We start from the raw sequence: 22465 nt of genomic DNA on the forward strand, positions 1-22465 counted from the left end.
TCTTGGTTCAATGGTTATTGTAAGTGGGTGTAGAATCGTAATCATTACGCAAAAGCAAAAAAAATGTTGTACATGTCCAAATAAACTTCCTACAGCTTTCGATACCACTATACATAACATGAATTAATTTAAGTATGACAAACTTAGGCTTATAGTTAATGTCGTCATTCTTATAATGATTGCACTGAAATCTTTATTAAACTAATTATAAATTTTGTATACTGATAATTATGGAAAAATAATAAGCAATTGTAAATAATTAACTTGCCATATATGAGCCGAGATGGCCCAGTGGTAAGAACGCGGGAATCCTAACCAATGATCGTGGGTTCAAACCCGGGCAAGCACCACTGAATTTTCATGTGCTTAATTTGCAATTATAATTCATCTCGTGCTTTACGGTGAAGGAAAATATCGTGAGGAAACTTGCATATGTCTAATTTCACTGAAATTCTGCCACATGTGTATTCCACCAACCCGCATTGGAGCAGCGTGGTGGAATAAGCTCCAAACCTTCTCCTCAAAAAGAGGAGAGGAGGCCTTTAGCCCAGCAGTGGGACATTCACAGGATCTTACGGAACTTGCCATAACTTATTCTAAGGTCCACCGGGTAGGTATGTACGCACATGTTTTAATTATGTAGCTATTTGTCCAATAAATTTCTTATTATTATTATAGTTGAGTTCACATATCATATTACATATAGAAATCGATCAAATTGCATGAAATCCGAGCGTGCTACTTTTTACCTAAAATGACGTCACGAGTGCAATCAAGTGTTGGGAAAGCACAAGTATGTCAAACAGCGCCCCTTTTCTGTTCCATCTTAGGTGAATGGTTATTAGATATATTTTATCGTGAACCAATTTTTATATAATAATTTTTTTATTTAATAAATAAAACATAAATAAAAAACAATATTATAATTAATATTTCGAAATTTAGGGCACTACAAAATGATGAGTAAATCTTGGAAGTTAATTTACTTTATACTGTTAGCTATTACGGGAGCAAAAAACTACAGTCTTAATGGAACTGGCATTGTTACTTTGACATGATTTATCTAAGGCAAGGAAGCGTTTTTTCCTAATGTTGAGTATAGTTGAAAAAAAAGGTATAAATGTTTAACCTTTAGATTAATTTTTCCATCCATTTCTCACCCATTGTATCACATTCCCCTGAAATGTCATAAAAATCTAAATAAGATTCCCTCACATCGACTTAGTTTAATATTCTAACCAACTCAATATAGAAATACCGAAACATCTAGTAGTTCATCAAATTAAGGAACCAGTTCATAGTTCCGTGTCAAAAGTTTTCAGCGTAACACAAACGATAGATAACACCTCGAATAAGAAAAATGATTGAGATAAATATAGTACAGGATACACAAGGCTCCTTGCCTTGAGTGTTGATTTCAAGAATTGGAACGATAAATGAGAAAAAAAATATTTGACACATCCTAACGGACCCACGCTTAGACTGCGTTCTGCTATCATTAGAACAAACACGAAGCCACCATAAAAGCATTTGCGGCGAAAAACTAGAAGAACGTCATCACCATTATGCGACCTTCTTCCTCTCTTCACTGCCTTTAACGAAACAGCAGTTATAAAAAAAACCACCACAAGTGCAACCACAGTAGAAAAATTTTTGTAGAAAATTTAGTATTTACTAACTTTTATATAAATTTCAAAATAAGGTAGTTTATTCAAGCATTGCATTACTCACTTACCTTTATCTTGGCAAATATTGATAAAATATAAAGATCTACAAAATGGTGATAAGAAATTATTAACATAAATTATAAAAATGTAGAATAAATACATTTATTTTCATTTATATAATATAAAACAACTAGATAAAGATAAGAAATATAATATACAACATTAACTTACACTTTTAATTATGGTGACAATATTGAAGGACCTTAGACATTATATGTTGCAAACAAAATTTTTGGTCCCATTGGCTGTGTCAAAATCTAATAGAAATGCAAATAAAATAAATGAACAAGATCCCCTTACAAAAATATTTTAAGAATATCATGTTACAACTAAATGTTTAAGAACTAAATTTGTGCTGCTGCAGTTTATACATTGTGCTTAACAAATGGAATTTCAAGAGTAGACTATAGTCAAATTGATCATTTAATGACATTTATATCTATACAACAAAAATAACTAGGATATATAGTTAAATGTGAAACACCTTTACCATTACCTCCAATTAAATAATTAATAGTTACAATTAGTTCCTTATTCAATCAGGCTCATAATTAAGCTCTGTAAATCATCTTAGATAATTTATGCATAGATATCTAATTTTAGTCTTATTTGTGTACATTTTCACAGTTGGCATAATACATACATAAATTTACTAATAGCTCATTAGAGCAATTTGTATACATTCAAAAATAGTAGAAAATTCAACATTTACTCGAAGATATAAATAGCACTGTTAAATTTGTAAACTTTTTAGCATTATAGGATTTTATTTTTACTATACTAAAAATCTTTTAAAAATTGTAATACAAGAAAATATGAAATATTCAACATCTTTTAAAAATCTGAAGGTAATATATAAAGTACAAAATATTTCGCTTTATGTCTTTATAGTTAGTCAAGCATTGTTTTCGTATGAATCATACTAGTTAGGTAGTTGTAGAACAGGTGTAGCTAATAAAAAAATTATGGTCCTGGTTGTGGTGTAGGTTGTACTGCAGGCGGCGCTGAGGTAGAAGAATGACCGGAAGTAGCCCACACAATTATAATGATAAGCAGAACAACACCAATAGCACCAATTATCAACATCATTTTCAAGTTTTGCCACCAGTACTTTCTTTTAAGCTTACCAGCTTGTTGTTCAAATTGTGCTGCTCCATGCTGAAGGGCATCAGCACGATTATCCAATTCGGACAACTTTTGATCCCTTTCCAATACTTTTTCAACATTGACACGCATAATTCCAACAACTTCATCTACTTTTGCCTGAGTTTGTGCTAAGCGTTTATCGCTTACTCTAGGACCCGAAGTTCCGCCTTGATTTTCCATATTTCCTTTTTAATGGCAGGTATTATCTTAACAATGCAATTACTTAAAAATAAATACAATAGTCGCAAACAAATATGGCGTTCACAACTTCACTATTTCATTAAAATAATTTAAGTTGAGAGTTGAAGACTGACTTATTCACAGATAAAAAAGATATTTTTTGGTATATGTTAGGATGTTATTTATTTATTTAACATGTACCATTGTTATTGTAATTTATTACTATATCGTAATTATTAAGCACAATAAAAAAATACAGTAAGCGAATTATTAGTGAGAGTGTATCTTATATTAAGATAAATACGTACATATTAAGTATTAAGATTAGTACTGAATGAATACTAATGAACGGATACGAGTGGGTTATATATATTTCATATTTGGTTGTAGCCTATTACCATATTATTTGTCCAGAGGGTGGATCTACCAGTTATCTGTCCGATAGCTGGTTGGAATCACTACGGGTACGCGACCCCGGACTGCTCTAGCTACTAGTGTCACATTCCTGTATCTTCCGTGATCACAGTATCCTCCCCCCTCTCCTTGATACGTTGTTTCCCAAAATTATCCCAGCGTCACGCCAAAGAAGAAGGAAAACTAATATTAAACCCGGAGCGGTGCCTCCGTTTAGGCGTAAGCCAGTCACCTGCGGCCAAACCAGCACCACACGTATTGACTCGTCATTCCTGCGGATCCTGCTGGGGAGGAGGAGAGGGTGGCATGGGTACTGGGCAAGCCCGTGTTGCCATAAAGTCGCCTGCCCAGGCGTAGCAGCATCCACGGAGAGGACACTTCGCTCACCTGTCTTGCAGGTGGAAAACAACACGGAGAGTGGCTTGCTTAAATCATCTGACAAAGATGCAGAGGCCTATTTATTATTATTATTACCAATAAATATTTCTAAAATAACATACATTACAAACATACACTGCGGTAATCCACGGCCATTAGCTTTTTTTTTTAATAAATTGAATGAAACATGAATATTGTAAAATCTACGACTCCTTTAATCAATGATTCTTAATGATGTTAAGCTATCTCGAAACTAACGTTGAGACTTAAACGTTTGTAAAAAACTATATTTTATAATATTAACAGGTTTTCATATATTTTTCTCGTCGTTTTTACTTTTTTATTTAAAAAAAATCGATAGGTATTTGTCAAACCATAAATATATGTATAGTTTTTTAATCTGTACCTATTTATTGCTCAATCTGTGGTTTCGATCATGCTTTTGTTTTTTTATCTATGGCTTGTCTTGAATCTTAATCTTTCGTGACTCTGAGTCGTTCTAAAAGCACTTTTGACTTAAGTTTTGTAATATTGGTTAGGTACTATTTAGTCGAAGGTTTCATTACATTTGTAAAACAACTGAATTTATCAATATGGTATGTAAAACGATATGCATATGCCATACGCAATATAAAATTGAATTACTACACTTGTGCGAAAAAGTGTAGGTGCCGCACATGTGCACATTTTTATAATTAATTATTATTTTACGCTCAGGTTTCACTCAATCCCATTAGAATATTAAAAAATGAGGCTGAAGAAGAAAAAGCCGAGGTAGCTCGTATGTCTAGTTTCATCGGAGCGATAGCAATTGGTGATTTAGTAAAAAGTACCCTTGGGCCTAAAGGAATGGACAAAATATTGGTTTCCTATGGCCGAAACGCTGGGCAGGTATGTGCTTAAAGTGTCAATGCTCAGTTTTTAATACCGCAAGACTCTTTTTATTTTCCTCTTGTTTTAAGGTTGAAGTCACAAATGATGGTGCTACCATTTTGAAATCGGTTGGTGTAGACAATCCAGCTGCTAAAATCTTGGTTGATATGTCGAAAGTGCAGGATGAAGAAGTTGGTGATGGAACAACTTCTGTAACAGTATTAGGTAGGCTATATTTTAGCAAATTTATAACTATTATATTATATATCAGACTTTATATTTAATACTTGTAATAATTTTAAATTTACAGCTGCTGAGTTACTCAGAGAAGCAGAGAAATTAGTGGAACAAAAGCTTCACCCTCAGACAATAATTGTTGGTTGGCGCATTGCAGTTGAAGCCGCTAGGCAGGCTCTTGCTGATGCTAGTTTTGACCATGATAAAAATATGAATGATGCTGCTTTAAGAGTTGACTTGGAAAACATTGCGCGGACAACTTTAAGCTCCAAAATTCTATCAAATCATAAAGAGTGAGATACTTGATTTTACTGTAAATTTGAATAGAATATCAGTTTATTAAATGTTTGTATGGCTTTAATTGTATAAGATAATCACTGATTGTCTTCTAGGCATTTCACAAAATTAGCAGTAGATGCAGTTCTTCGATTGAAAGGCTCAGGAAATCTCAAAGCTATACAGATCATCAAGATCTCTGGAGGATTGTTGGAAGAATCTTTTCTGGATGAAGGGTTCCTATTAAACAAAAAGGTATATTATTTTATATGATTTGTATTCAAAATTCTCTTGTTGCATTTAAAGTGGCTCAAACATGACATGTTTTATGTGTGTTAAGTGATTGTTTATTTTTGTCTTAATTAATTAATTTAATGCTCTCCCTCCACTGATCAAAAAATTTTAAAGCTGAATGTGAGGGTTATGTTATTATAGATGAAAGTTTTTGTTTTTTCTTATTTATTAGGTTGGTGTTCATCAGCCTAAGCGTATAGAAAATGCGAATATTCTTATAGCAAACACACCTATGGATACCGATAAAATTAAAGTATTTGGTTCAACAATAAAAGTAGACTCAATGGCTAAAATTGCAGAATTAGAAGTTGCTGAAAAAGAAAAAATGAAGGATAAAGTAAACAAAATTCTTGCACATAAATGCAATGTATTTATAAACAGGTGAGTAAATAGGCAAATAATATTTTATTAGTTTTATTAAATTATATTAGCAATAATAATGCAAATGCAAAAGTTTACAATTATAAATTATGTCCGTATAAATTAATATTATTATTACAATTAATTATTACATTCTTATGTTTCTTTTGACAATTCAATAGTAAAAGTATGAATTAAATATAATACAAAGTAATGATAATGATTTATGTTCAATCTAAGATAATTTAAATCAAGCATATATTAAAGAAAATAATATGTAAATATTGTATGGGAGAGGATCATAGATTCATCTAATGCTTTATCATTTGCATAGTTATTTGAAATATCATACTATGATGATGGAAGCATGATGTTATGTTTTTCACACTAGGTATTGTATAAGAGATCTATTTGTAACAGCCGGAAGAAGTCCAATAGGACAAGTGTAATGTCTCTCTTGGGTCCTCCTCACCTTTGATTTGGTTAGGGTGTTTAATCTAATAATAATGTATTCGCTAGACATTTACTAGAAAACTGCATGCCTCTCTTAGTGTAAGAAAATCAAATACCATTCACTGAAGTAAGCTTTAAACTACTTGGCGAGGCATTAAGTAAACTTTAATGCTTAATGTATCAGAAGATTTTAGAAAGAAAGAATAAGTTAAAAGTAGTAGCATTCAATCAATTATATATTTAATTTTGCATGACAAAGACTTTATTTACTAAAAAGGGGATTAATATCCAAGTACAGTTTTTTACTTTGAAACTCAATTTAGTCATTGTATTTTGTATAGGCAACTTATTTATAACTACCCTGAACAACTGTTTGCTGATGCTGGTGTGATGGCTATTGAACATGCAGATTTTGATGGCATTGAGCGACTTGCACTTGTTACTGGAGGAGAGATTGTGTCTACTTTTGACTCACCCGACAAAGTAAAACTTGGACATTGCAATGTTATTGAACAGGTATGTAATTGTATCATTTCAATAGACATGTAATTTATTAGGACCTTGAATAAGTTCTCGCTGTTTGTTGAAAAAGTTAAACATATTTTTTTATTGAAAGTATTGTCCATCACTAGAGACTACTTTCTTCCATCTTTCTGGCGTTATATGAATTCCATGTCGGAAAAATGATACGTCTTTTGAGGCTGTCCAAAAATCAACCCATTTCTTTGTATCTTCATAAGAACGGAAGCGCTGCTCAGCAGACCATGTGCCATCGAAGAAAAGAAGTGATAGTTGGAAGGAACTATGTCCGATGAATACAGTGGGTGGGGCAGAAATTCCCATTGTAGCGTTTCTAGGTAGGCTGTCACTGGTTTTACAACATGTGGTCGAGCGTTATCATATAACAAATTTACTTTGTCATATCTTTGCTCATATAGTGGCCGTTTTTCCTTTAGTTATAGACTCAAACGCATCAATTAAAGTCGGTAGCGATCTCCCGTGATATCTCATTCGGTTTGAGCAGCTCATAGTAAATTATGCCCTGCTGATCCCACCAAATGCAAAGGAGAAGCTTCGAACCATGGATTTTTTATTTTGCGGACGATGATAATGCAAAACCGGGCCTACCCCACGATCTTCTACACTTTGGATTATCGTACTGTATCCACTTTTCATCGCTAGTCACGATACAGTGCAAAAAACCTTTTGTTTTCTACCGTTAAAGCAGTAGTTCACCCGTAAGAAAACGCCGTTTATATAACACTCGCGGTTCCACTACAGCGGCGAAAATAATATGTAGAAATTATATACCAAAGTCCAGTTCTTTAAATTAGTTAATTAAAGTTTAAAGTCTTTCCAAAGAATATCATGAAGACATCTTGAAATAAATCTACCAAGAAACCTGCTTAAGAATCCAATTCGAATTTTATACCCACGAGGTGTACCAGGATAATAGCAAATCCATGATTATTTAAACAATCCAATATGGATTTTAATTAATTTCACTAAAATGTGGAATACATTTTAGTGAAAATTGTTCATGAAAACAGTACTTTTAAACAATATTATGAGTTTCCAAAAAAAAAAGTTACAAATTACCGCAAAAACTAATTTAGGTCACCATTACGACCCAATGACCGGAAGGAAAGTGAAGCATCTCAAAGATAATAAATTAAAATTATTTCAAAAATGCATAATGCATAAAAATTTGCATTATGACGAGACGTCAAATTTAGCGGTATTTTTCAAATATTGTATAAACATAATAATAATATTAGTTGTACCTGTCAAAGTCAATTGACACATGACAACTAATGTTTTAGGTAATAAATTTAATAAATTTGTCATATTTATTTTATAATAATGCATCCTTGTAACGTACAACAAAATAACGTTACAATGTCCTTGCACTTGGTGCTCCAAACCGTTCTTTATCCTCAAGTTCAAAATCATTATTTTTGAAACATCGAAACCAGTTTCTGCATGTCGTTTCCGATGGAGCATTGTCACCGTAAGTCTCAACAAGAGTTTTGGGTGCTTCAGTGGCAGATTTCTTTTGAAAAAATAGTGCAGTAAAATTCCCCTTAAATACTCTTTATTAGGCGCAAAACTATACATTTTTACAACCCAACAAAAAACTGTTTTTTATACTATTAGCCAAATTATACTGAAGTTAATGACTACATACAGTACTTCTTCGCTGATGTGTTACCATCTGTAATTACATGTACGTAGTACTGGTAATGCTTTCTCTTAGTAAACAGCGAGAACTTATTCAAGGACCTATTGCATTCACCTGAATGTTTTTGGTAGTTTTGAATAATTTTATACACTTTAGACATAGAAATTATGTTTATTATTAGAAAGACAAAAACATCTTGATTTTTTTATTTAATTGTTATAAGAATATAAGAAATGTAATAATCATTTCCAGGTACTTATTGGAGATGAGTGCTTGATCCGCTTCTCTGGTGTGGAATTGGGCTCGGCGTGCACTATAGTCATCCGTGGAGCGACGCAACAAGTTATCGACGAGGCTGAACGTTCTTTACACGATGCCCTGTGCGTTCTCGCCGCTACCGTTAAGGAACCAAAAATTGTGTTTGGAGGTGGTAAGTAGACTATAGTTATACATTCGCAAAAAAACAATCAGCAATCCTTATTAAACAGAATTTAAATATTAAATAAATAAAAGTAATGCATTATTTATGTATCTATCTGTGTTTACTACTTAAATATATCGAATAATCTTCATGAGGATCGTAAACGTATGAAGAGTGCCGAGTGAGTTATTAAAAGCGAGTGTTCCGGGCTAGGAGCGAGCGAGATGCTGATGGCGGAGGCGGTGTCGCGCGCGGCGGCGCGTACGGCGGGCAAGGAGGCGGCGGCCGTCGAGGCGTTCGCCGTGGCGCTGCGCCGCCTGCCCGCCGCCGTGGCCGACAACGCGGGCTACGACAGCGCCGAGCTCATCGCCCGCCTGCGCGCGCACCACGCGCAGGCCGACAGCACTATGGGGCTCGGTGAGTTGACCTTTCTTTTGCACGAACTTTTATATATTTTTTATAAGAACGTAAAATTAGCACGGAATAAAATAAGGAGTTTTATCCTGTGCTATTTTTTAACTAAAAAGATAAACATTCGCCGATCCAATATTTCTAAAACTACCGGTTTGAATTTCAATGGTTTACTGGTCTCTTTGCGATTTAAGTCGCAGGTTCGATCCTGATTTGGGTTTCGGTCGTCTCACTTGTACCACACGCGTTTACGGTTAATTGTGGTGGTAAATAGGAATATTAATTATTTCCTTAAAACGGGCATTGCTATTTTTTCTTTTAAAAGAAAACAAAAATATATTTATTTAAATAAATTGTTTAAAATGATATTTATTTCGAAAAAGATTACTTTGTGACTACGATGTTAATACATACCACGAAACCTATGTCTGTCTTTCAACTATTAACTAGAATAATATGATAGTTATAATTCCAAATCAAGCGAATCTTTAGATTTAGCGTGAAAATTTACATTATGCTTCTAGATATGGAGAATGGCCGCGTTGGCGACATGAAAAAACTCGGCATCACCGAATCGTATGTCGTCAAACGTCAAGTATTACTTTCCGCCGCGGAGGCCGCTGAAGTAATCCTTCGCGTCGATAATATCCTAAAGTCAGCACCTCGCAGACGTGGACCTGATCATCGCCCATGCTAATTGCTTAATAAAGCTTAACTTCTTACAATATCCTATTTTAAAAGTGTGTTTAAGGTCTGTTTTAAATAGGACTTTAAGATACAGGAAATAGATATACAAATATAATATTACAAAAAATTAATGACCATCACTGTTTACTATAGTATATTTTATATTTAGTGCTTTAAATTCAATTTTTTTTTCTGGCCATACTTATTGTGATGATCTTTTCCACGCTTTTGAAGGATTATTTTGCTTTCATGATAATGCTGTCTCGCTAATATTTTGTAGCGATTTTTAATAAAACGCATTATTTTATACACAATTTATGTCGTTTTGTAGTATAAGTTGCTATGAAAATAATTTTAATAATGCACAATAAATATCGACTATTTATTATTTAGTGTTATTCCATACTGGGGAACACGATATAAAGTTGAAATTAACAAATGTTTAATTTTAGTTTGCTAGCAGGAATGTCGGATGGAAACTGCAACTTACTTTAAAGTAATTTAGTTTTAGTTCGGCCGCGAATGCCTTTATAATTAAAATGTATTAACAAAAAATAAATTCTTCACCAAATTAAAAAACAATTGTTTTTCTTACAAATCGGCATGTACAATAAAAGAAAGTGTTAAAAGTTCGCTGTGTATTTGCAATGAGGATTTGTTTTTCTATATTTACATCGAATAATAAATATAATTTTCGCTCATCACATACTCAAAAATTAAAAATTCGATTACCAACTATTTTTAAATTATTTTTTGTTGTTGAAGATATATAGTTTTTAATTTAGTAAATTTTACATGATAATTATCTTGTAACTCAAAGTAATTATTGGCTAAAAACAGAGTGTTTCGCTTTTTTTGTACATTTTGTGGTTTATTTGATCTCTTTAAGTTATTAGAAGGGCTCCATGAACCATATTAGTTTTAACTCACGATTATACTAATCCTAATAAACTTTTATGTAAGTACTTATCCCATCAAAAACAAATGTGAAATGATAGCCAATATTATGCCTTGGTTGTTGACTTCAACTTCAAAAGAAGTGAGATCTAAATGGGTGCCAAGTTCAATTGTCAGTCCTAAAACTTATTTATAACAACATTTTTTTTTATAACATCTTAAAATGTCATCTTATAACTTAGGATAATATATTGAAGCCTAAGGTCTGACTTGGCTAGTTCTCATATATGAATTATTAATTAGTACCTACTAAAACAGTCATGGAAGAGCCCTATGTTCAATGGCTAGTTTCTACCAGCAAGCCAATGTTTGTATGAAATAGTTTTTGAGTCAAAAGTGGCTCCAAATGGTTCGTGTAATATTACACACGGTGCTGCTCGCCAGTTCTGTTAGCTTGAACTTGGCTTAACACGCTACCACCTGTCTAGATTTATTTTGGTTTACTGGTCGCATCTATCCTAAGCGGAAAAATGTTCGTTGCGCATGAGTAAGCTGAGATGGCTCAGTGGTAAGAACGCGTGAATCTTAACCGATGATCGTGGGTTCAAACCCGGGCAAGTACCACTGAATTTTCATGTGCTTAGTTTGTGATTATAATTCATCTCGTGCTTTATTGTGAAGAAAAACATCGTGAGGAAACCTGCATGTGTCTTATTCAACTGAAATTTTGTGTATTCCACTAACACGCACTGGAGCAGCGTGGTGGAATAAGCTTTAGCCCAACAGTGGGACATTCACAGGCTGTTACGGTAGATGAGTATCAGTTGCGCGATCGTTTAAGTGTTTTGTCGCGCTCAAAAAGTGTTATCGTAGTGTAGATATCAATATTGAGTTTGGAAGTCATTGAATTGTTTTTGGAAATCTTAATAATTAGTACGAATAGAAACATTTATCGATACTTAGAAGTTCAAAAAACTGTAATATACAGAGTGGTAATAAGTTGTGTTCTAAATGTAGATCATATGCATTTCATGTTGCTCTGCCTCAAAATCAAAATACTCCTGCCTCGTCTACCATAATGACAAGAATTTTTACTTCAACAATACTGTCGCCAACACTAGAAATACCCTAATATACTTACATGGTGGTAAACCAAGTAAGTATATAATATACTTTATAATATAAAGTGTCGAAAACATACTGATTATTTCCGATTGTTGATTATTTCCCATACTTGGAACATTCAATTCATAGTAATTGTAACTTTCTTTTATCTTAATCTTGCAATTAGAATACTAGTTATAATTGATTTTTATGCTAAAACAAATGTCGGTAGTGTTTATATGAAGAAATACTTACAATATCTACATAATTTTTATTTTTTTATTCCAATTCAATTATCGACTTTTTATTTAAAACATTATTTTGTCTGTTGATGTCTGCTACCAAATAAAATTGACATCACATTAAGTAGCCGATAACCAAAAAATGTCCCTTATCAACCTTCCTCCTTTGCCAGGATGTTACTTGAAGTAACTTAACAATACCAATAAAAATGAGATGGAAGTTAGGAGCTGTACTTATCCGTGTAGCTGTAAACGCAAAAATAATCATTAAAATCGCTTTATAAAATAAGTTATATCCAAATACAGATACCGGTGAGTTGACCTGAGAACCTCATCCTTTTCTGAATTAGGTTATTTTTGGAAAATGTGACGTCAAAAGAAATTATTAAGTGTTTTAAATTGTTACATTAAGTAATATCAAATATCGTTGAGTGACCGGTAGGCAACAAATGAATATGGCGGTTCACTTATAATAAATAACAAAGAAACGCACACATTCTTATAAGACGTAGTGCATCAAAGAATTAGGTAAGTAATTAAAAAAGTTTTTTTTAAACTAAAATAATCTTAAAATGATTATAACATGTATGAAAAAAATATGATCATATAATGTAAACTTTTTTTTTATAAATACATAAATTTAGGCACGCGTACAATTTTTGTTGCGTCCGTCCGTGATGGCTGTCGCTGTGTCCGTGTCATTTTGTATTTATTTTATTCCGTTTTGTGATTTGACGCCCCATATACGTTCTTTCACTTATAACGATTATTATTATATTATATTAATCGTAACTGTGATCGGCAACATGTCCGCACTCCTCTTGTAGATACTAGTTCTTTCCGCTTTCGATAGAAGATAATAACGATATAGAATAGGTATACATTTTAATTTTACATACACAGTTTGAGACGCGATAGTTACAGTGATAACACCATAAGATATGTTCGGTTGAAAAGGGAACATGAGCTGTGCAGCGTAAAAGCAAATGTTACAATACAGTGCCACGGCATATCATTATACATTTGCTTGTGATGAAAGTGCAAATAAAATTAACATCTCGAATGTGAAGCATGAGCGGTGTATGTAAACCCTTATTCTATCCATGCGGAGTTGAGCAAGTTTACTAGTAATATGTTTGTGCACTACGCGTTACAAAACTATCCATCCCATTGTGTCCCGAGGTGTCCCATGTCCCAACGAAAAAAACATCTTTGTATTTTTATCCATTAATATAAAATTCTTATTAATTAACCGCGCAAAATTAGGACCGGTAGCTAGTATTTACGTTTATAAAGTCTTATCGCCCGCAAACCACCAAAAACTTATTACTGAGACCATTTTCTAGTATCTGAATGAATAATTCTAATACATATTAATCTATATCTATACTTGTAATAAAATTTTAACAAGCCGATGTCTGTACATTAAGTATATTGAAAAAATAATAGTGTGGGGGACGTCATCAGAGCAAAAGAAGTCAAAACAAAGGTTTTTAGAATTTTTGCCTGTCTGTCTGTATATTTGTACCCGCATCACGTAAAAACTACTGCATGGAATTGAATGCGGTCTTCACTGATGTATTGCTAGAGGTCTAACTTAAGATATAGGCTCCATTTTACCGCAGGAAAATAACTTATTCTGATCGTTTTAATTTTTTTCTTTTTTATAGAATAGAAAGGTGGACGAGCAGATGGGCCACCTGATGGTAAGTGGTCACCAAACGCCCTTTAAACCTTTAGTATTGGCCGGTGTACTTCGGACACGTATGGATTTTTCAATTAAACTGTTCAGGCAGTCTTTAGCAGTTTGCTTTGATGTTAAGCTTACAAGTTGCAATCATAACTAATTTATTATGAAGTGTGCAGTACGTCATATATAAAATGTTACGCCTAATGGTTAACGCTAAGCAAATATATGTATTTTGTGTTTTGCGTGAGTGTTTATGCTTGGCGTTAACAGCCAGATTTCACTTTTTTAATAAATTTAATGCTAAATGAACAGTTTTTGAGGCAACTAACGCCGCCCTTACATGAACAGACAAGTTAGTAGTTTTGTAAAATTGTTACCCAAAAAAAACATAGATGGCGCTGTTTCTCATTTTAAGGGTTTATTTCAACCAATCTCAAGCGATTACATCTCTTCAATCTTATACAATAATAGAAAACAAAACTATATTTAGCTTTGTTTAAAAAAATGAGGAATTAATGTTGCGTTTGTCGGCTGATCGTATCCAACATGAAAAGCGCTCTCTAGAAACACATGAGGAAAGACACTTGCATTTGTCTGTTATCCTTAACGCTGTGAATTATTACGGATGTAGGAGACAGATAAGTAACATGACTTGCACTTATCGGCTGTCAGATCCGAACGGCGTAGATAGAAGAAGATCGGCCGCGCCATGTCGTTAGACCGTCTGTTCGCTGATTTTATTATGTCCCAATAATAAAATATGCCGTAAATACTCATCTGGGTTCAATGAACGAAATGTAAGCATATTTCCGTGCCTTGTAGTGGCATGAAGAACCCAAATAAATGAGTTGATCATTTTTCAAAGTTCATTTCGACAGAACGCAAGAACTACGAAAATCTTTGATAGGATGCACAAAAATAAACACTTCATACGTACCCGTTCCCAGACAATTTTATTGATATTAATTTTTTAACTGTCTATGCAAAAATAAAAATATGGATCTTTGTTCTATATTCCACGCCTACGAAATTATAATAAATAAGCAAAATTAACGCACTCGTCGCATTCATAAAAGAATCAGACCAAACAGCCCATTAATAAGTCGTGTCAAATGATCTGCGATCAATAAGACCTGAGAATACCACGTACATGGTTCATTGTCTACCAATTTTTAATACGATTAGATTAGATTGGAATTGATTAGCACTGATCAGACGACGAGAGGTACAATAATAACAGTAAATCCTAAATAAATTAATTTCAGTTTCCAGTCTAGTACAAAACTGTATGTCAATCTGTTTTAATCAAAGTTTTACGCTTTCGTAACAAAAAGTCGTATAAGGTGTGATTTAGTAGAAATCTAATCAAATTCTCTATTCTTTCATTTAGTTACGTGAATCTGGGACTATAATACAATTTACCTTTATTATTTGATTTACCCTTCGAAGTTTTGTATCCGTACAAAAATAGTATTAACCATTTCTGAACCTTTTTATTTATATCGTTTATTCTTTGTCACATAATATAACAAGAGATAGGAAAAACTAAATAAAACATTTTTGGGTAGTTTTTTACATTGAGTGTAACTCAATTTCTTCTTAGTGGATCGTGTTGTGAGGATTTGTTAGATTTAGCTTTGTTGTATTTAATCAACCAACTATTATATTAACCAACACCCCTCCCTTTTAAATAAGAAAAACCAACAATCAATGTAAATTTTGATATATTAACGGTAAATTTAATGTGTTTAATTTAATTTAAAATACTAAATATTTGATTTCCTGACAATACATAATTTTTAACATTAAGTACATAAAAAAACAGATTGTTCATTCTGGCCTTACTCAAAACGTCCTCTGATATATTATGTAGGTATATTCCAGTTAAATTCTTATCGATCTCGAAAAATTAGGTTTCAATATTGCCCTAAAATATAGATAATATTTATCAGGAAACAAACTCATATAATCATGGTTGTTTAAAAATAATTACAAAATAAGTCACTGCATTCAGTTTAAATCGTCTGAAAACACGCGATAGTCATTGATGGAAATAGCTACTCAAACATTGCTTTAATTAGGAGTTATTTCGTTGCGAGCGAAACGAATAAAACTTACTTACTTGTTCGTAATCTTTGTAGGTTTTTTACGAATGTTATTATTTAGCTTACTACTAATTATTGTAATTATAATTCCGCTATTATATTATTAACCTATTTGAAAATGTTATTAGTTAAAGAATATTTAGTGTTATTCATGTACGTATTTAGAATGAGTTGAAATATTCTCAGTTTACGAACCTTAGTTAATAAGATATATTAACAAATAATTGTATGAACTAATTTATTCGATTTCTTTAATATGACTTTTTTATAAATAAAACAATTATAATTGTAGGTACAAATCTATTAAGTTATTTTATGTAATTTGTAAAATGAATACATAGTCAGTTTCAATCATAAGGTTTACTCAATGCATTTTGAGCAGACGATTTGTAAAAGTATCTTGTCCTAACAATTTCTTCATTTCTTACTTCTTTCCTTGCTACGATGACGGAGACGACAATTTGGATAAATGGTTCACCCACTGCCACCCCCATATATTATTCAGGTTTACCTTCTGGCATCGCTTCTTTACACGACAAAGAGAGGATTGTACGATAAAGTGGAATATTTAGAGAGTAATCACGTACGCAACATACGGACAAAGTACCTCACTCAATCCTCCACGCCTGGGCTGTGAATGGCATTTCTATTCTCGTCATACAGTAACTCAACGGAAAGGTTAATAGGCTTACTTTATAATGATACAGTTAAATAACTTTACGTATTTTTTTATAAAATCCTTACCTATTTAAATACGGACTACCTATATTTTTTGCCAGCCAACTTTTGACTTTTATTTTAACAAATTGAATGATATACAATTATATTTTTATTCCATATACATAGGTACTCTTCAGATTGTAATTATACAGATATCGTATTTATTCAGAAAAGCAATTTGTTGCTATGAATATGCAATAAAATTTAAAGCCGGCTATAAATAAGATATTGGTCTGGATACCTACTCTATTACCTTTTCATTTGACGTCTTTAGAGGTTGTTTTATAAAAAAACTGCTGACTCGAATTCAATGACTTTTTATATAAAATACTATTACGTGATGGATGAAATTAGTATGGAGGTGGATGAAATAACTATATCATCATTTGTTCTTAATATAATATATTATGCGAGCCAAAAAAATATGATTATACTTTTTAGATATACATATACAACTATACACGCATGACTTAAGCATAACGTAATCGAGAATAAAATTTCTAATTTTAGAAATCGAACTTAAATAATAACTCCTAAACGGGGAGTTATTATTTGGGTTGCATATTTTTACTAAACTATTCCTAATTTACAATTATTAAATGCAATAAAGAGGACAGTATCTATTTGTGAATGAAAAGCGACGCCACATGAAACAATAGGCACTTAAGTAGGTGCTTTATTAAAAAAGCATTTCATTAAAAAGCAGACGTTGAAAAACAAGGCATTCAAGTGAATAATGTTAACTAATGACGAATGTTTGCAGTTGTTGAAATGTTCGCGAATGCCACACAGTTCGCTCTGCAAAAAACTAACTGCAATGTAATTGCAAGGCGGAATGAAGTTATAAGCCTCCGTGAATTCTAGATCGGTAGCTGCCACGGAAGAACATCATGTGCTTATTGCACATAATTAATAACGATTGTATTAAAGCTACAGTAGAACGCAATAAAAAATGTTGAACCATTTCTAAGTGCAAAAATGCTATTTAATATATTTTTTTAAATACTGAAATAAAATTTAGTGAAGATAAGATTGATACCCACGTTATATAACTATCTTTTATACTCTTTTACCTTTGACATTAAACATATTACCATATTATGTATCTAGTTTCCGAGTTATTGTTTAAAGTATAAAATTTAAGGCTTTAGTTTTTTTTTGCTTTCTCAAAACAACTATCTTTTACCTGATTCATACAGTGACCTAAAAGTTATCCGGACCGGTGCAACTGAAACAATGAATTATTTACGTTCTAGTGTTTGCTTTTTGCATTGTTATGTCCGGCTTACAACAAGGTTACGGCTTTATTATACTACTTCAGAGTTCTTTCTTAACTAACATATAGTTTGAATATATATTTGCCAAAAAAATAACTAAGAAATTACTAACTTTGAAAAAAAAATATATTTCCAGTAATAAAAATAAAATATTTTTGCTATACATATTTTAAAGGTAATTGTGTAATATTGTTCCTCTAACAACAATATTATCTGTTATTATGACTTTTATTATAAACTTTTCCCGTCCTTGTACTGTTGCAAATTAAATGTCTCAATTTAATTTAATTTTACTGGTGGTAGGGCTTTGTGCAAGCTCGTCTGGGTAGGTACCACCCACTCATCAGATATTCTACCGCAAAACAGCAATACTTGATATTGTTGTGTTCCGGTTTGAAGGGTGAGTGAGCCAGTGTAATTACAGGCACAAGGGACATAAAATCTTAGTTCCCAAGGTTGTTGGCGAATTGGCTATAAGCGATGGTTGACATTTCTTACAATGCCAATGTCTAAGGGCGTTTGGTGACCACTTACCATCAGTTGGCCCATATGCTCGTCCACCTTACTACTCTATAAAAAAAAAAAAAATTAAAACGTAATGGGTTCTCAAATCATCACGCTTAATTTTATTTTTATACATCCTCACTTAATAAACTAGGTCTTGCTCAAACATTGTGTAAAAAATATAATCTAGTTTGTACAGAAAGCGAGGAATACCTTGAATTGCAAATTTAATTATAAATTACGACCCATTCATGCAATTACAACACTAAATCAATATTTTATTTTCTGTCGATATTATCAACTCAGGATAATTATTTATCAGCAACTTTCAAGGTTCGATAGAACGGATCCGTTTTCCTCTCGTTTATCTTTCTTAAATACTGGAATTGGCCTGGGATTTAGGAGATAATTACGTTGCCAGGCAGCTACTGTTATACGGCAATAAAGTTAGCGTTATCCGGATAGAGAATAAAGATACAGCAATTGTATATATAAAAAACCATTTATACAAGCATATCTATTCTATACATATAATAAAAATGTAACTGAACGCTGTCTGTACATGTAAGATATATGAGTAAATCTATTATCGGGGGCCTTAATCAATACAATAGAATCCAAAACAATGATTACAATTATTATATTACGGAAAAAATATGATAATATATGTAATACACATTTCTTTTGTTTTTCGGTAATATATATTTAATTAGCTATTGCCCGCTTTAGGTATAGGTAAGTATAGGTAAAGGCTTGTATAGAAGTCTGATTTTAAAGTTAGAAGCATGAAGCATTCTAGTTAGAAAAAAGTATATTACGGCGTTTTTTTTCATAAGTGAACTTACAGTGATGAAATAAACGCCGTACTTACGTTTTTATAAGCATGTCATTAATTGCAACAGACAGTTTTTTATAGTTTGTAGTTTTACAGCACTTTTTATAGTTTAGACATATTTCAACAGGTACTTGAGTAGGTTGTTTGAAAATACTCATACTTAAGTATTTGTTTTCGGTTTGTAAATAACTTTATAAGTTAAAGTTTATAGGTTAGATAAGTATACCGTTCCGTCGCGGTATATAATTTTTTCTCATTGCTTTGTTAAATTTATACCTATCGTTAGTCGGTTAGTTATTAATAAGTACTTTTTTTTTAAATACACGCACAACTCACACAAACACAGCCACAATAAATAAAGCACAGGGAAAGACATAAGTATATCGGAATATATCTAAGGAAATGCGGTTTTGCTCATGGTCAATGGTTTGTTGCCCTATCTAGATGCGGGTGCGGCAAAAACCAATTAATACTAATATCCCACGAAAGTTAAACTAAAAATGTTATATGTACAGAAATATTATAAGTCTCCTCATAATAATTTATTTAAGTTATACGCAGGTGAAACCGCAGTTAGTACATAATAAAAACTTAAATATTGCGCTAAAATGGATAGTCGTTATTACACGTTACGTATTATAACTTAGGTATAATATTTTTTACCGTACTAAGCTTTCACGTTCGTTGAATTTTTCACTGAAATAGAATATCACATTCATCTGTAATTCCTGAAGAATTTAAAATATATCTTCTACCTATTTATCTACCTTATTTACATGCCATTATACATTTTGTTGTAATATCGTATCAGTAGAAGTGGTGGCTCACGCAAAGTGCCACAACCTTAGGTTGTTGCATCACAAAAATTAGATCATAAGTCACTTAAATGGTTTGATATGCTAGAATGTTATAGATGATATCCCTAACGAAACTCAAATGAAACTTGTCATGTATCCAATGTATGCGCCAAATAATGAATGGAATCGGCACACCTGCACTTTAGATCAGAGTGAGTGAGACACAAGCGCACAATAATAAGCAATACAATTTTATAGCAGTATTGTTTGGTCGTCTGGTATTAAAGATCAACAAATGTCAGCATACTAATCTAATACAAGTACTCGATATGATACTACTACTACCTTTATATATAATAGTCTCAGATGGGTGGCATGCTCGCATATCAGAAGATGTGAACCTCTATAGACTTTTGTGTCGGGACATATCCCTCGATCAAAATCGTTAAGGTCTACTTATCTATGGAATAAATTATACGAACTAAGCAAATCAAGACAACATTGTTAAAAGGAATATGCAGTACATACAGTAACAGCCTGTTAATGTCCCACTGCTGGGCTAAAGCCTCATCTCCCTTTTTGAGGAGAAGGTTTAGAGTTTATTCCACCACGCTGCTCCAATGCGGGTTGGTAGAATACACATGTGATAATTTCAATGAAATTAGACACATGCAGGTTTCCTCACGATATTTTCCTTCACCGTCAAGCACGAGATGAATTATAATCACAAATTAAGCACATGAAAATTCAGTGGTGCTTGCCCGGGTTTAAACCCACGATCATCAGTTAAGATTCACGCGTTCTAACCACTAGGCCATCTCGAAAAAAATGATTTCACTTTGACCAAAAGGAATATAAATGGTGTCAATAATGTTAGGCCACATACGGTCTAAGACCTCTCATCGAGAAATCAAGGTCTTACTAGTATTCAGTACATTGTAGTCAGTAAGTAATTGGACCATACGAAATGTATAAAACCATACAGGCCTTACAAGCATGTTTGACTATTTCAGAATAGCTGCAACCATATTAAATCGTTTTCATGGTTTAATTGAAATTGCCGTAACCATGTTTTAAATATTACATATGTTTTAAACATTACAATCCCGGCATACATACATATACACATTGAAATACATTGTCATACATACACCGTTATCAGGAAGAGAAGCAATCGCCCACTATTATCGTACATGCGTCATTGGCAAAAGAACAATTGGGTGATGTTTCCATGTTATGTGCCTAATACGGCTTAGGAGCTATGCTCGACATTCACGATATCTACTCCAGATTTTGGATTAGAGGATATTATTATTGTGCTAGAGGATTACGATATAATTGTTTATTTTATCTTATATTTATCTATTTTTTAACACCCATATAGACAAACAATTAAATAGTTTGAATGATATTTGTATCGTCTGTAGTTTTATTTGGTTTAAAAAATACAAAAAATGCGTTTAGAGGCATTTTATTTAATCGAAAAGATTAAATAAAACGAATTTCAATGATCCTACAGCTTTGGTGTGATAATAAAAAATGTTTAGGTAGACAAGTTATAACAGAATATGTTAATTTTTTTTAGTCTGGCTCTCTTTGTGGTTTCGGTATTAGATCAAAAATGTATGAATCGTGGCTGACATCATCCACGATTCATACATTTTTTATCGGTTATTAAATTAATATGGTATCAGTTGATAGTTAAAGAGTATTTTTCTGAGAGATGACATCATCCACGATTCATACATTTTTTATCAGTTATTAAATTAATATAGTATCAATTGATAGTTAAAGAGTATTGATATTCAGCTTACCCTATATAAGCTCTAATTGGCCCAGTTTGGTTGGGCAGAGATCGTACCTCTAAATAGAGATTTGCGCCTTACTAATCCACGATGATCCATGGAATCCCACTGGTATACCTTTACATAAATGGGTCAATATCGTTACTCAAGTTGTTTGCGAGCCTTCATATATTATTTTCGGAGAAAACTTTTTTACGACGGTAATTTACTTGCTTGTAGGCAAATTGCTTTTTATAACACGTGAAATTGTATTTTAACGTTTATACTAAAGTTGACAACTTTTGTTGCTTTAATGCGAAAAAGTAGATATTATGAATTATTATCTTCGTGCACAGTCAGTTGTAAATGAAGTTTGGCATTTCTGTAGTAGGATAAGTTTACTAAGTACCTGATATTGTTTTAGTTGGTAAGTTGTTCGAGGCGGGACTCCCAGCAGACAGTTTTGGCAGC

General features: G+C 32.5%; 2 protein-coding genes across 2 annotated transcripts; one reads left to right on the top strand and one right to left on the bottom strand.

Moving 5' to 3' along the window:
* Window positions 1-1813: 1813 nt before the first annotated feature.
* LOC126768229 (synaptobrevin-1-like) lies at window positions 1814-3168 on the bottom strand. Its single transcript, XM_050486202.1, has one exon. It carries the CDS (start codon window positions 3051-3053, stop codon window positions 2691-2693), a length of 363 nt encoding a protein of 120 aa, XP_050342159.1. The 5' UTR covers window positions 3054-3168; the 3' UTR covers window positions 1814-2690.
* A 1134-nt stretch (window positions 3169-4302) lies between these two features.
* On the top strand, window positions 4303-10618 carry LOC126768185 (T-complex protein 1 subunit beta). The gene is made up of 10 exons (XM_050486138.1): window positions 4303-4441; window positions 4563-4736; window positions 4808-4943; window positions 5029-5248; window positions 5348-5486; window positions 5698-5906; window positions 6680-6854; window positions 8773-8950; window positions 9155-9358; window positions 9877-10618. Exons 1-10 carry the CDS (start codon window positions 4439-4441, stop codon window positions 10047-10049), a joined length of 1611 nt encoding a protein of 536 aa, XP_050342095.1. The 5' UTR covers window positions 4303-4438; the 3' UTR covers window positions 10050-10618.
* Window positions 10619-22465: the final 11847 nt, after the last annotated feature.

This window comes from Nymphalis io, chromosome 4 (genome assembly GCF_905147045.1).
Source record: "Nymphalis io chromosome 4, ilAglIoxx1.1, whole genome shotgun sequence".
NCBI lineage: Eukaryota > Metazoa > Arthropoda > Insecta > Lepidoptera > Nymphalidae > Nymphalis > Nymphalis io.